Source organism: Eschscholzia californica, unplaced genomic scaffold (assembly GCF_041429995.1).
Source record: "Eschscholzia californica isolate CP2 unplaced genomic scaffold, dmEscCali1.0.p SCAF_3, whole genome shotgun sequence".
Lineage (NCBI taxonomy): Eukaryota > Viridiplantae > Streptophyta > Magnoliopsida > Ranunculales > Papaveraceae > Eschscholzia > Eschscholzia californica.
In genome coordinates this window covers 42,396,967-42,411,803 of record NW_028238420.1, presented here as the reverse complement: position 1 = coordinate 42,411,803, position 14,837 = coordinate 42,396,967, and the positions used below count along the sequence as shown (strand labels likewise).

Sequence of the window (14,837 nt, the reverse complement as noted above, 5' to 3'; positions counted from 1 at the left end):
TGGACGCTGTTCAGCCTCCCGGGCTAATTTCTGCCCCTGGAATAGATGATTTTCCGTTTTCCTCTTAACTATTTTCTATTGGCAGAGTTATGAGATCAATTTAAGAAACAAAAGCAAGTTTATGAGTTTGACTGGTCAAATTACGAACATTATCACGAGAGGTGAGAAAGTTTGTTAAAAAATTCACCGTTTGTTACTTTGTTCTATATTAAAGTTTAAGAAATTGGGCACACGAGTGCAGCTCTTGAGTTTACACATCTCTCTTTTCGCCCTGACTCACTATTGGGATAAAGTTAACTTTTTTTCTTTTTTTTGTTGAAAAGATAAAGTTAACTTAATGTCCTTTTTCGACTTTACCATTCATTGTATATATAAATTACTTCAATATTTTCTCATCTCTTCTTTTCTATTTTCTCTATTCTTTTCATTGAAGACCGCCTCTATTGATGGAGGTCCTCAACAAAATATTAGAAGGACCGGTGAAGAAAATCCTTCGCGAAACCTTTCTCTGGCTAGTTCAATTTCGCTAGGATGTACCTCCTTTACTTTGCAAGATCTAAAAGAATAAAAATGTGAGTGCAAAATTGAGTGGTTTTAAGATGAATTGAAATATCAAATAGGTTAACTTTCTGTGTTACAAAGTAACTTAACTTCCTTGGACTTTTGGAAGGCTCTTCAAGTTAGTAACATACTTCCAAATACCAAGTGAATTGTTTGAATATATTTTAATCTAAGAGCATTAAATTTTAATTTAGACCATGTTAAGTTTATGACAGTTTTACCAAATAAACTTTACTTAAACAATTCATTGAGAGAAGGAATTATTTAACATGGCCAATGTACTTGGGTTCTTGAAAAATGCACCCAATTGTGAACATATATATAGACCTTTAGATAGAGAAGGAGGTTAATAATCAAATAATACACTCTAATTCACAAGTCTTTGGCTTAATTAAATAAAAGAGAAAGTCCCTTCGAAAAATGTACAGACAGTAACTCGGAATTAGGAATCACGTGATACCATTAAGACAAAATCCACGACATGGGTGATTAATTAATCAACACAAACCTAGAGAGTTGAGTAAGGTGGTCTTTGTCTTTTTTCTTTTAATTGTTTGAATCTGAATTGTCTGAATCGGATCGTTGAATCAGAAATACAATTGTCATTTTGGCCCACTTTTAGATGATAATCTCTAGTTTAATTCATATTTGTTTTAAGCCTAGCTCAAATAATCATAAAATCAGTCTCAGTCAACTATTTAGACGAGTCACCCCCACTAATCAGATACATAATATGCGTAAGTACTCTAACGAACCAAGTCAGTCATTCATACTATTCAAACGAAACAAATCTAAATTAAAAAAAAAATGAATAACACCTAAGGAGTGAGAGAGAGAGAATGAGATCATATTAATTAATGGAGTTAATAATGAAATGGAAAAACATATAGGGTAAAAATGTTCTTGTTTTGCTAACAAAGAGGTGATCTATGAGGAATTCTTTTTCTTCTACTCATACTTGTAGCCATATCTTCATTATTTGAAACCTTAGTAACTGATCTTCCACAAACATACAACCCACTTCTCTTCTTCCTAACAAATTCAGTACAAACCATGCTGCTCATATTCTCCGAGCCAGACGATGAACTCATCGGCTCATCATAGTCCACAATTGTCGAATTTGGGGTTTCGTACGTCATTTCCTCATCTCCCGAGTTGTCTTGAGGGATTAGAAAGTCTGGACTAAGTTGCAATGAGTTGCAAATTCTTAAGTGAGAAGAGAGGCTCCTCTTATGCTTCAATACATAATCAACCTGATCATAACAAATATTATGGTTAATTACTTGTCTCAAATAATCAAGCTAAATGACAAATTTATAAATTTTAATTACACTCTTGTTTATGTGGAATGCGCAACCATCATATGTTCATTGTCATAAAAACTCATATCATTTCTATATAAGTCGTACATACCACGACTTTACATTTTGTTTATATTTATGTTCTGATGCTACGAGTGCAGGTTATAACGGCTAGTTTGACTTCAAGAGAAAACTATATCAGAATCAAGTCATTTTTGCATATGGTCTTGTTGTTTGGTGGACAAAATGATCAAATTAATAGTTACATAAATTGGTTGCTTAATTAAATAGGTTTAGATTTATGAATTACCTTGCAAGCAAGAGAGCAATGAACATAGGGTTCTTGAAGACACCTATCACATGAAGTGCAAAAGTTGCCAGACCCTTTAAACTGTCTGTTTTGAGGTCTCTTCTTGATGAACACAACTTTTGAGCTATTGATTGTATAGGACTACACAAACAAAACCAACCATGAAAAGGAAAATTTTAATTCACCAATTATGAATAATAATATGTTTTATTTATGATAATTGACTCTAATTAATGCAAGGCATGCATTTTATTGATTAAACAAACTTACAACAGTTATACTAACTGACCTGCACACTGGAGCAATCTATAAGCTTCTCAAGGTCTTCGAGTCTAACAACATCGTGATATACGTATCGACGAATCTGAACTAGCCGATGAAATCGATGAGAGGGTAAACAATGAGGGCATATGCTAGTGCAACAATCCAAACAAAATATATTCTTCTCATTTTTCTTGGCAGTTTCATGAGTTGAACAACCCACAAAGAACTTTTGTGAGTACAATGCTTCCAACCAAGCTGGTTTTTGGTTTCCCTAAACACATATAAAAACAAACTAAGTAAAACTGAAACCAAAAGAATTAACACATAAAATTTGATTGAATTGATCAACTTGTAACAAAACTTACCATGATGATCAAGTTAATTGGGAATTAACTGCCCAAACTTAGGGTGTTAATGGAGGACACTGCAACAGTGAATAGAAGAGGAGAGAGGGGAATTAGGGTATGATGTATGAGACTATTTATGGAGGATCATAAGAGAAGGAAGGGTATAAATTTATTCATTTCTTAGATACAAACACATATTGTCTTCAAGCTAGAGTTTGTGTGTGTGTGTGAGAGAGAGAGAGTAAGATACTAGTATTATAGTAGGATATGAGGAGAACGTGGATACTGTTTCCATGTCTCCCATGCCCTAAAATTTAAACTATTGGTCTCATCTCCTTGGCTCAAGAGCTTAAAAACCCTAAAGTAATTAACTTAAGTTATGGGTGCTGCCCAAGAAATTTTTATATGTTTTTGATTTCTTTTAACATGATATTTCTTGTATAGTACCAATATTTGATAGAACAATACTAGCATTGTTATCTTGGACTTTGACTTGGCCTAGTCACTACCTAACTATCCCTTCAAAAGCCCTTCTTTTCCCATAATCATATCTCATCATGCCAAGTGGTATCTCAGTCAGGACATGGTGGGATTTCATCATCAAGGGAAATATATGTTCTTTTAATTTCTAAGTAAGAGATGTATTGTAAGGTAATACTGTCTGTCCAACATAGTTTGATCGCTGCCGTTTGTATAAGAAAAGTAAATTTTGAAGAAAAATGCCTCATGACTATATCATTTAGACATTTTTTTGTTGAAAACTATGTCATATAGACGGAATGAACTGAAAAGAGTAGGTTTGTACCCATCTTCTGGTTTGAAGTCTAAAGAGACTATGCAAATGTTGATTTAAAGAGCAATTTCATATATCACCCAAAAGTCGAGTCCTTGGGATATCGGATTCATAACGTTTCATTGGCACATGAATACGCACGCCTAAACTAATGACATTCTATATATAAACGAAACGTGTATTAATACTAGAACAAGAAATGTAAACTCTATGTTGTCTTTCCCAACTGGATGTTTTCTGTAAAATTCCACAACAAGGGTCACGGGTGACATGTCAGACACGTTAACATCAACAAATTTACGAAAATACTCCCTATAGCTTGTTAAATGGGGGTATTTTAGTCCAACCTCTTAATATTATTAGTATAAATTAATTGAATTTCTCTAGTAATTTTTAGGGTGGCATATTGGGAGTATCTTCTCTACCTCTCTCTTACAATCAACAAGTAACATTTGAGAAAAGCAAAATAGAACATGAATAAGGAAACCAGGTTTTGGGGATCAAGAATGGGCAACATTCAACCACTCCACCACTATTCCTAATGGTGCTTAAAATTGGGGATTATCTCTCTTAATCATAGTTTCTCTCAAAAACATCTAATATGGTACATATTTTTAGTTGATTATCGAGCCCTCAAGTTGCCTACATATTCAGTCGAAAAACTATATACTGAAGGTATTTCTTCTTGTTGAGCTCAACCCTAGAAATGCTTGATTTGGGAAAATATCTCATGCAATTTAGTATATTATAGGTCTTAAATAGCCAATAGCAAAATGCCATTTCATGGGGGGTGTTAACACGTCAGCTTCAAATGATTTTTACTATAAAAAATAAATTAAATAGAAAAACAGAGAGTAGTCTATTTTGTTTAGATGTCTAGATTTGTCTTTAGTTAGTTATAGGGTCAATGGTCAAAGTTTTAAGCACTGCACGAGGGGGTCGGCAGAGAGACGTTCGGCGTGCAAGACGCACGAATTGGAATCTCTCTCTCTCTCTCTAAAATCTGAAGTCTGTACACACTCACACACCCATTTTGCTTCTTCCCAAGCTCCAAGGTAAATTTTATTTAATTTTATTTTCCTTTCATCCATGTTAGCCGGAACTAAATCAGGGCAGATATTGGTAGACATTAATTTTGATCCGGATTGGTTGATTCCAACAAATATTGTTGTCAAATGTCTTTTGGTTTACATTCGTAAGAATGGGCATAGAGATTAGAGAGCATCTTCAATCAAAACACTCAAATTTAGGAATCTGACTACTACCACCACCACATGAACATATCTATTCTATTTGTATCTTAACAATGAGTCGCTGATAATATAGAATTAGGGGTGTGTTGCATTAGCCTCCTCAAATATGAGGTCCCTTCTCAACAAAAAAAATAAAAATATGAGGTACCTCCAAACCACCAAGCTTGATGCAATACTATCCATGTTGTGAAGTTTTTTTTTTTTTGTTGAAGTCCATGTTGTGAAGTTAGAATTTACTAAATGTGATGTATATTTCAAGTTTTGTGCTTATTATCCATCACAAACAAATTTAGGATTTCAACTACTTCGTGTGTTACATCTAGCTGGTAACAAACATTGGCCGAGTGCAGGGTCGACTCTGATTTTTTTGTGGTCCGAAGCGAATAAAAAAAAATGTGGTCCTAAACCACAGGGGCGGAACCAAGATTTTTAGCTAGCCTGGGCAGGCTTATATATGATGTATTAAAGAAAAAATTATTTATTTTAGAGTCTGTTGTAGAAGTTGGTAAAATTTGAAGGTCAGTTTAAGACGCCCCAACAAAGTTTAAGGACACCTCTTACCCACAAAAACTTTGACTTAATGAAGGCGCCTTTCATAAGTACTGGGAGCGTGTTTAACACTTATTAAGAGGAGCCAAAAAAATAGAAGTGTCTTGCAGATCATGGGAATCGAACCAATGACCTTCCGTGCCCAACTCAAAGTCCCAACCACTGACCTACTGGCCCAACTCTGTTATGTTCTTAACAGGAAACTATAAATTCCAGCATGGGCCACTACTTAGGCTGGTCTTCACATAGGTCCGCCTCTGCTAAACCATATATTTATTTGAGGTATGTATAATATATTTCAAAAAAAAAGTATGCATACTGTATTGCTTGTACCTACAGTACATCGATTGATCAATTTCACATGTGTAATTGATCTTAGCCGCCACTTTGAAGAAAAATATGTTTTCTAGAGTACGAAATCTTGGGTGAAAAAGCTTTGTTTTCCTAAACTCCTGCCACTACTTCTCATCTTCACACTGGCAAGGGTTTTCGGCACATTGTCATCGTCTTCGACCCTTCAAAAGTAATCTAGATCTTCTTCCTCGTCTTGTCTCACCATCGACCACCACCACCCACCACTATCATTTCTCTCTTTTCTCCCTCTCTCTTCTACTTATTTAAGGAAACTCCTAAAATTATATTGGTGTCTCAGCAAAGGGACCTTCCCTTTTGCTGGAACATAGAGGAAAGGAGGGAAGAGAAAGGGAAGAAGAAAGAGAGAGAACAATAGGAAAGAGGAAAGAGGAAAGAAGAAAATGATGGTGGTTGTCAGAGGTGATGATGGTTCGCGGTTTGAGAAAAGGAGAAGACGATCTGGATTTTTTGAAGGGTCGTCGGTTATAGAGTTATACCCGCTACCCTTATGGGTGTGCAGAAAAGAAGTGAGTTTCGAATTATGAAAAAATTATATCCATTCAAAAGTTTTGAAATCTCTATATTTTTTTTTTTGTTTCTCAAAATACAGACCTTGATTTTTAATGATAACTGTGTTTTCAAACAAAGTTGATTGAATTTATTCGATCTTGTCAAGAAATATCCCGTTAAAGATTTTTCGAAAATATTAATGACATTTTTTAGGAGTTGCTTAAATTTGTGAAAGGATTTGGAAAATTATTTTGTTTTGAGGGCAACTAAATTATTTAGGGTTGTAAAAACTGGAATCATGATAGATAAATTTATAATTTTTGGGTTCCTAGTCTAAAAATCTACACCTAAACATACATTTAGTCCACCCTAATATTAATATAAAATTTTAAGCCAAAATAATAATTATAATGGATATTTAGTCCAAATTGACCCATCTCTATAGAAAAAACAGATCTCTATCATTTTTATTTAATCATAATACCCATTATAACCTTTTATATAAGAAAAATCCACTTTTGAAAACCAATCCCCAAAATTCTCTTTCTTTCCTTTCTCAAATTTTTTCGATTGATTTCAAACTTACTATCTGTTTCGCAATATACACGTTATTTAGTATTAATTACATATATTTCTACAACAAAACACATTTAGTATAGTTAAAGTATGTTTAGATGTCAAAGTTACAGTATTTTTCTGTTTATTGATTCTTGTTTTGTTTCATAAATAATGTGTTATTTATTGTTAGAGTTTCATACTTTATTTCATTTTTTTTATGTGTCATACATAACACATTATGTATCAACAATGTTTCTTCCAAAAGGGAAAAGAATTAAAATCATATTTTCTGAGAAGATTGGAGCTTAATTCTTTTTTGAATTTTATTTTGGGCCTAAAATCCGTTGACCCATAAATGTATGGTGACGACATGTATTTGTACAGAGAGAGAGAGAGAGGGAGGGGGGGGGGGGGGGAGTGGAGGATGAGGGACAATGGAGGGAAAGAGGTTGACGTGAGACATTTTTATATGGGCCCACTTTTGTTATAAAGATTTGGGCCCTAAAGAATGACGAAAGAAGCTCCATTGTGTGATTTACGTGGCCCAGTTCTTTAAAACATTTGTGGGCGCCCAACTAATTATTTGTTGAATTTTTTGTACGGAGAGGCCCCTAAAATCGGTGGTCCAAAGCGAGGCTTTGCTCGCTTTGGGCCAGGGTCGACCCTGACCGAGTGTCAAGTTAGGGATTTTAACCTGAGCCAACCCATTAAAATTTAAAGAGTTAAGTTCGACTTACCTAAAACTGGTATCGGGCATCCATGCCGGAGTTATGGGCTCAAGTGCCTGTGGCCAGGTCCAGGCATACATTTTTCCTTCCCGAATATAAAACGGAGGGCGTTTGACGATTTAAGTTTGCATACTAAAATAGACAATTTCTGTACGCCAATACGGTTTGTTTCATTTTTTTCTTTACCTATTTTTGTCAACTTAATTGCAGACTATTTTAAAATGGGTTAATTTCGTTTTGGTCACCAATTTGTGACCAACTTGCCGTCTTAGATCCCATAAGTGTCCGAAAGTTCATTTTGACCCAAAATTTGAGAGCCAAAACGATCTGTCGGACACATATAGAGGCCAAAACGAACTGCCAGATACAATTAAGAGCCAAAATGGCCAGTTGATCACAAATTGAGGGCCTAAACGGAATTGACCCTTTTAAAATATTGAAACAAGACATTTGGTTTGCTTGCATCATGGCTAGAGGAGTTAATGTTGTCGCTTTTATCCTTAAAACTTTGTCAAAATTAATCTTTAAATTCGATAAGTCCGACCAACCCAAAATCGTTGCCAAGTTCGCAGAAACCCTATACCCGCAATAGAAGCTCTAAGAGCATCTCCAATGCAAGATTAAAAAAAACTCTAAAAAATTTATGTGCCAAGTGTGAAAAATGGATCTCGAAATGGTCTATTTTCTATTTGGCTATTTAGGGATCTCTATTGGAAAGCATTCTCCAATGCAATACTCAAGAGAAACTTTAAAAATTTATATTTTAGTGTAAAATTAATTTATTTGCTCACGTGGCACTTAGAGATCCTCAAGAGAACACTCTAATTTTAAAGTGGCATCTTAAGAGCATCTCAATGCAACACTCAACAAAAAGTCAACTAATCCAAAGTGTCAAATATGAATTGAGATTCTCTTTCCTAGGTGACACAATTGAGACACTCAAGTTCAATATACTTTACCAATGCAACACAAAAAAAACTTAACATTTATAGTACTTTAGATTTACCCTTGTTTTTTATTTTAATATATAAAATGATGATGTGGACCAATTGAGATACAACAATAAATGTTGAGATACTCACTAGAACTCAATTGTTGAGTTTTCTTTTGAGTATCTCAACATTTATTGTTGCCACATCATATTGAGATTCAAGTTGAGTATTGCTTTGAAGAATGTTATTTGTTAAAAACACAAGTAATCCTATGTGTCAATTTGAGTTTTTCAAGTTAAGTGTTGCATTGGAGATGCTCTAAGGATCTCTAAAATAACTACCGCCACCTCATTTTAGAGATCCAAGTTAAATGTTGCAATGGAGATGGATTTTGAAGGGAAACTCTAGAAAAATCCTATGCAGCACTCTAAGATTTAGAGTTTGAGTGTTGCATTGGAAATGCTCTAAGAGTGTCTCCAATTGAAGACTCAATCTCTAAAATTTAGAGTACCACATAAATTATTTAAAGTTTTGTAAAAAATCATCTCTAATTTAGAGTGTTCCCTTAAAGATCTTCAAGTTTCCTAGTTATCAAACTTTAGATCTAAAACAATAGGAAGTATTCTTTTATGACCAATTTTTATCTATTAAATTTGAGAGTGACATGTATGAAAGAAGGTTGTTTGGGGGATTTAGGAGACAAATTTAAAGGATTTTCATTTTTCCACTAAGAGCATCTCCATTGCCACACTCAAGAAAAACTCGAAAAATTATTGGTCTCAAGTGTCCAAAGTAACTCTAAATTGTCTCTTTCGTAGCAGTCGCTTAGATTCTAATGTAAGTTCTCTACAGTTCATTTGTTGCATTTAAATAGGTGAACTGACACCCATAGATACTCAAGACGACACTCTAAATTTAGAGCATAGCGGATGAGACACTAAAAGAACAATTCTAAAAATTCTAGTTGTCAAGTGTCAGTTAAAATTCTATTTCCTAAGTGGCAACCGAGACACTCTAAACTTTTTGTATCTCTAATGGATCTCTAAGAGCATCTCCAATGCAAAACTCAAAAAAGTCTCTATTCATCCTATGTGTCAAGTTTCAATTGAGATTCTCACTCTTAGGTGGCGACAGTAGGGATCCACAATTTTTTTGCCTCAAATGCAAAACTCTAAACTTGTCTTATTTATTTATGCGACATGATTATTTTTGTAAATAAAAAATTAGTTATTTAGAAAATATAGAAGACTCGATTTCTATTGGTTGAAAAAGTCTTCGTATATTTCCAAAATAACTAATTATTTTTTTACAAAAATAACCATGCCACATAAAAACTAGTTTAGAGATTTGCATTGGAAACATACAAGAATTGAGGATCTCTATTTTCGCCACCCATGAGTGAGAATCTCAATTGAAACTCGACAAATAGGACGAATAATAACTTTTTTGAGTTTGGCATTGGAGATGCTCTAAAATAACTCCAAGATTTTTGGTGTTAATTGATGATTCTCGCAATGAAAATGCTCCTCAACTATTTGGCAAATCCATGGCCTCAACAGGGAGAAAGTCAAAGAGAGCAAGAAAATGATGGTGTATTTGGTTGCAGGATTTCTAAGCAAGATTCCTATCAAAAGTGAGATTTGGTAGGAATTATGAATCCTTGGTCTATTTGTCTACCAAGAATCCTAGGACTCTTGAATCCTAAGGATTCATAATTCCAAAATTTGTATTGGACTAAAATCCCACCCTACCCCCTAGGATTTGCTATGATTTTGGGATTTATCCAAATTTCAAACTTAAAATCAACAAAAAAATATTTCCTTCGACAAAATAATTATTTTGAAAAGGGTTATTTCCCTAATGGCCCCCAACTTTGTGATCAGCTTCCCGCCTGGCCCCCTACTTTACGAGAAATACCCATATGACCCCCTTCCGTTATAACACCGTCACTCTCTCTCCTCCATCATGTTTTCTCTCTCTGGCAAGTCACGCCACATCATCTGTTACGCCACCTCATCACCTTCTCCGGCAAAGATCGCCGACCGGCCAAATTTTCGACCGGCGACCTTCAAACTTTTTTTCTCTCTTTTCTCTCTCTAAAAAAAAATATTTAAAAAAAAAATGCTCTCTCCTCTCTCTCTCTAAAATCCGACGAAGGGAAACCTTCGCCGGAGCTAGGTTTGTTCATCACGAACATACCAGATCAGGGTCTGTTCGTGACGAACAGACCTTTGTTCCTCACGAACAAACCAGATCAGGGTCTGTTCGTGACGAACAGACCTTTGTTCATCACGAACATACCTCTGTTCATCACGAACAAACCACGATATGGTCTGTTCGTGATGAACAGACCTAGCTCCGGCGAAGGTTTCCCTTCGCCGGAGTTTAGAGAGAGAGAGAGAATAGAGAGAAAAAAAAGTTTGAAGGTCGCCGGCCGGAAATTTGGCCGGTCGGCGACCCTGCCGTGAAGACGATGATGTGGCTGGTTATAACGAGGTGGCAGAGAGAGAAAACATGCTGGAGGAGAGAGAAAAGAAATGGAAGAGAGAGAGTAACGGTGTTATAACGGAAGGGAGCCATATGGGTATTTCTCGTAAAGTAGGGGGCCAGGCGAGAAGCTTGTCACAAAGTTGGGGGCCATTAGGGAAATAATCGTTTTAAAATTGTTTTTTTTTCAAAAATCATTATTTCTTCCAAAAAATAGTTTTTTCTCCGAAAATCGTTTTCTTTTCCAGAATTTTTTCCCAAAAATCAGTTTTTCTTCAAAATATCATTTTTTTCCCAAAAATCAGTTTTTCCTCGAAAAATCATTTTTTTCCCTCGAAAAATCATTTTTTTCTCGAAAATCATTTTTTCGCCAAAAAATTGTTTTTCTCCAAAACTCGTTTTTTTTTCCGAAATCTGATATTTCCTCGAATGAAACGATATTTTGAAAAACGAGTTTCGAGAACAAGGTTTATTCAATATTTTTTCTAAAAAAACGTTTAAAAATACTCAAATAATAATAAATCATAGGATTCTTATTAGTTGCCAAACAAACCAAAAAATATTACTTGGATTCATGAATCCGTCATCCAAACACACCATGAGTTAATTTCTATTAGTTTTCTTCTGAAAACTATTTGTTTTTCAGTTATGTACTTGTTAGAGTATAGCACCAGGCCCACTCGACAAAGCCCGACCGACCATAAGCAAGGGGCAAACCGACTAGGGTTACTATTATAGGAAGTTGCTATATTATGTAATATTTTATGTATAAGTAAGTTTCCAATATTCCTAGATTACTTCTATATGTAAATCACTTGTAAACCTATAAATACCCATGTAAATCAATCAATACAACACACAGAGAATTCTTTCTCACATATCTCTCTCTCTCTCTCTCTCCCTCTCTCTCTGTGTTCAGTTAACTGTTATCTCAATTATTCAAGAGGTGATTTACCTCTTCACATGGTATAAGAGCCAATTCAAATTTTTTTTGAATAATCAATTTCTTCTATCATGACTACTATTGAAGTCGATTCTGGAGATTATACTCCTAATTCTCCACCTAATCCGGTGTTTGATGTTCATCATTCTGATTCACCAACTACAATTCTCATCACTCCATTGTTAACCGGAGATAACTATGCCTCCTGGTCAAGAGCCATGAAGATGGCTCTTTGGGCAAAAGATAAATTCGGGTTTGTAGATGGTTCTATTCCCAAACCCACTTCTCTAACTCAATTACACTCATGGGGAAGGTGTAATGATCTTGTTAGTAGTTGGATTATCAACTCCATTGCTCCAGATATTCGGTCTTCCGTTTTATACGATGAAAGTGCCGCCGATATTTGGCGTAATCTTTATGAAAGGTTTTTTCAAACCAATGCCCCAAAAATTTATCAATTGAAACGGGCAATTTCTTCCTTCAAACAAGAAGGACATGATGTATCCTCCTATTTTACTCAACTCAAATCACTACAAGATGAGTTACAATCCCTTATGGTAATCGATCCATGTATTTGTGGTCAAGGGAAATCGTTACTTGATCGTACTAATCAAGAACGTGCTATGGAATTTCTTCAAGGGCTTCATGACCATTTTTCGGCAATTCGAAGTCAAGTTTTGTTAATGGACCCTTTTCCTTCAATCCTAAAGATTCATTCTCTTGTCAAACAAGAAGAGATCCAACAAAACATCATGACCGCTACTTCCAATCCACCGGAAGCCGCCACCCTTGCAACATACAACAATGATCAACGACCTTTTCGAATGGAGAAACCAAACGCTCAACGTCCTAAACGAGCTCGTCCCTTTTGTGACTATTGTCAACAACATGGCCACGTCCGGGCTTCATGTTATCAACTACACTGTTATCCATACCGATCCAACTCGGGTGCTCGGCCAAATCGCCCACCACGACCGACCGGTCCTATTGCCGCCACCATAACCGAATCGGTTACTCCTCCCACGGGAACACCTCTAGCCACCTCATTAACTCAAGAGGAATATCAAGGTCTTCTTTCACTACTTGATCACCAACGCCAGTCTAACGGCGCTTCCAACCCTACTCAAGGTTCTACCGACGCAGGTATTAACTTTACAGGTATTAAATTCCTCTCTTCTCCTTGGGTTATTGATTCCGGTGCCGCCAAACATATATGTAGTTCTTTATCTCGTTTTTCACATTATGTTGATGCTCCACTTCATTGTTTTGTCCGTTTACCGGATGGTAAACGTATTCAAGTACGTCACATTGGAACGATTGTTTTCAATTCAAACTTAATTCTCAAAAACGTTTTACATGTTCCGGAATTTAAAATCAATTTAATTTCTGTCCCCAACTCACCAATTCTCTTCGATGTTTAGTAACATTTGATTTTTGCTCATGTGTCTTTCAGGACCCATTGACGAAAGCGAGGATTGGACTTGGTGATCTCCATGAAGGACTATACTTTCTCCGCACGGATATTAGGATTTGCTCTTTTTCAATTTATAGTAATAGTCTATATAATAAAGATGTTTCCGATATTTGGCATTGGCGCCTCGGACATCCTTCTTCTTCTATTTGTAAGTCTTTAATTTCAAAGAATCAATGTATGAAATTAGTTAGTTTCATTCAATAAAAATCCGTGCGAAATTTGTCCCTTGTCCAAATTTACACGATTATCTTTTCCGTTAAGTACTTCTACTTCTTCTCGTCCCTTTGAATTAATTCATGCGGATTTATGGGGACCTTTCTCCGTTCCCTCAAACTCTGGTTGTCGTTACTTCTTAACCTTAGTGGACGATTTTACTCGTTGCACTTGGATTTTTTTAATGTCACATAAATCCGACACTACTCAATTTCTCAAGAATTTTTCTAATTATATATCAACTCAATTTGATTCTTCAATCTCAAATTTACAATCCGGACAAGGAACGATTCCTATTCCGAAAATTCAATCAATCCGATCCGATAATGGTACGGAATTTATGAACCATGAACTTCAATCATGGTTCCGTAAGAAGGGCATTATTCATCAAACTAGTTGCCCTCATACTCCTCAACAGAATGGCATCGTCGAAAGAAAACATCGACACATTCTAGAAGTAGCACGCTCCTTACGACTTCAAGCTCATCTCCCGATTTCCTTTTGGGGTGAATGTGTTCTAACGGCAGTATATCTCATCAACAAATTGCCAACACCAACATTACAAGGCCTTTCTCCTCATGAAAAACTCTTGGGTTCTCCTCCCAAATTTGACCATCTTCGTGTCTTTGGATGTCTATGTTATACTAGACGCCCTTTGGTACAAACAAAGTTAGATTCCCGAGCATCTCCGGGTATTTTCGTCGGCTATCCCCACAATCAAAAAGGATATCGCGTATTCGACTTGAATTCTCGTAAAATAATCACATCTCGTGATGTTCTTTTTTACGAAGATAAATTTCCGATGTTATCTAAACATCCGATCCCTTCTCCTCCTCCCTACCGACCGATGGTCTCCATCCACGATGATGGCACTTTTACTTTTCCGAGGACATCACATCCACAATCGGCTACTCGACAAGCCTCTCATACCGCCACTGATGTGCCTATAGGCACTCCCTCACGGCCTTTCAGCTATGTCCCTTCCGCTTCGGATCAACCCGACAGTGACTTCCCTTCGGGCACCCCTGAGCACCTCACGGATCAAAGCCGAAGCCCAGCTCCCTCCTCTATCGATCAAGCACCCACTTCACTAGAGGCGCCTCCTCCCGTTGATCCGATTCATCCTCCACGGCCATCACGCAACCGCCGACCGCCCACTCATCTCAATGACTACGTCTGTCACTCGTACCTGGATTCTAACGTGGTATACCCTCTTACTCAATATCTGAATTTTGAACAATTCTCGGGTTCTCATCAAGT

The 14,837-nt window shown here is 36.1% G+C and overlaps 1 protein-coding gene across 1 annotated transcript; it reads right to left on the bottom strand.

Annotated features, from left to right (window-relative positions):
- Nucleotides 1–1,387: 1,387 nt before the first annotated feature.
- On the bottom strand, nt 1,388–3,116 carry LOC147550482 (protein RGF1 INDUCIBLE TRANSCRIPTION FACTOR 1-like). The gene is made up of 4 exons (XM_086670039.1): nt 2,802–3,116; nt 2,462–2,707; nt 2,173–2,313; nt 1,388–1,814 (listed from the first exon to the last, which is right to left on the bottom strand). The coding sequence occupies exons 1-4, from the start codon at nt 2,802–2,804 to the stop codon at nt 1,473–1,475; spliced, it is 732 nt and encodes a 243-aa protein (XP_086526165.1). The 5' UTR covers nt 2,805–3,116; the 3' UTR covers nt 1,388–1,472.
- Between the last annotated feature and the right edge of the window lie 11,721 nt (nt 3,117–14,837).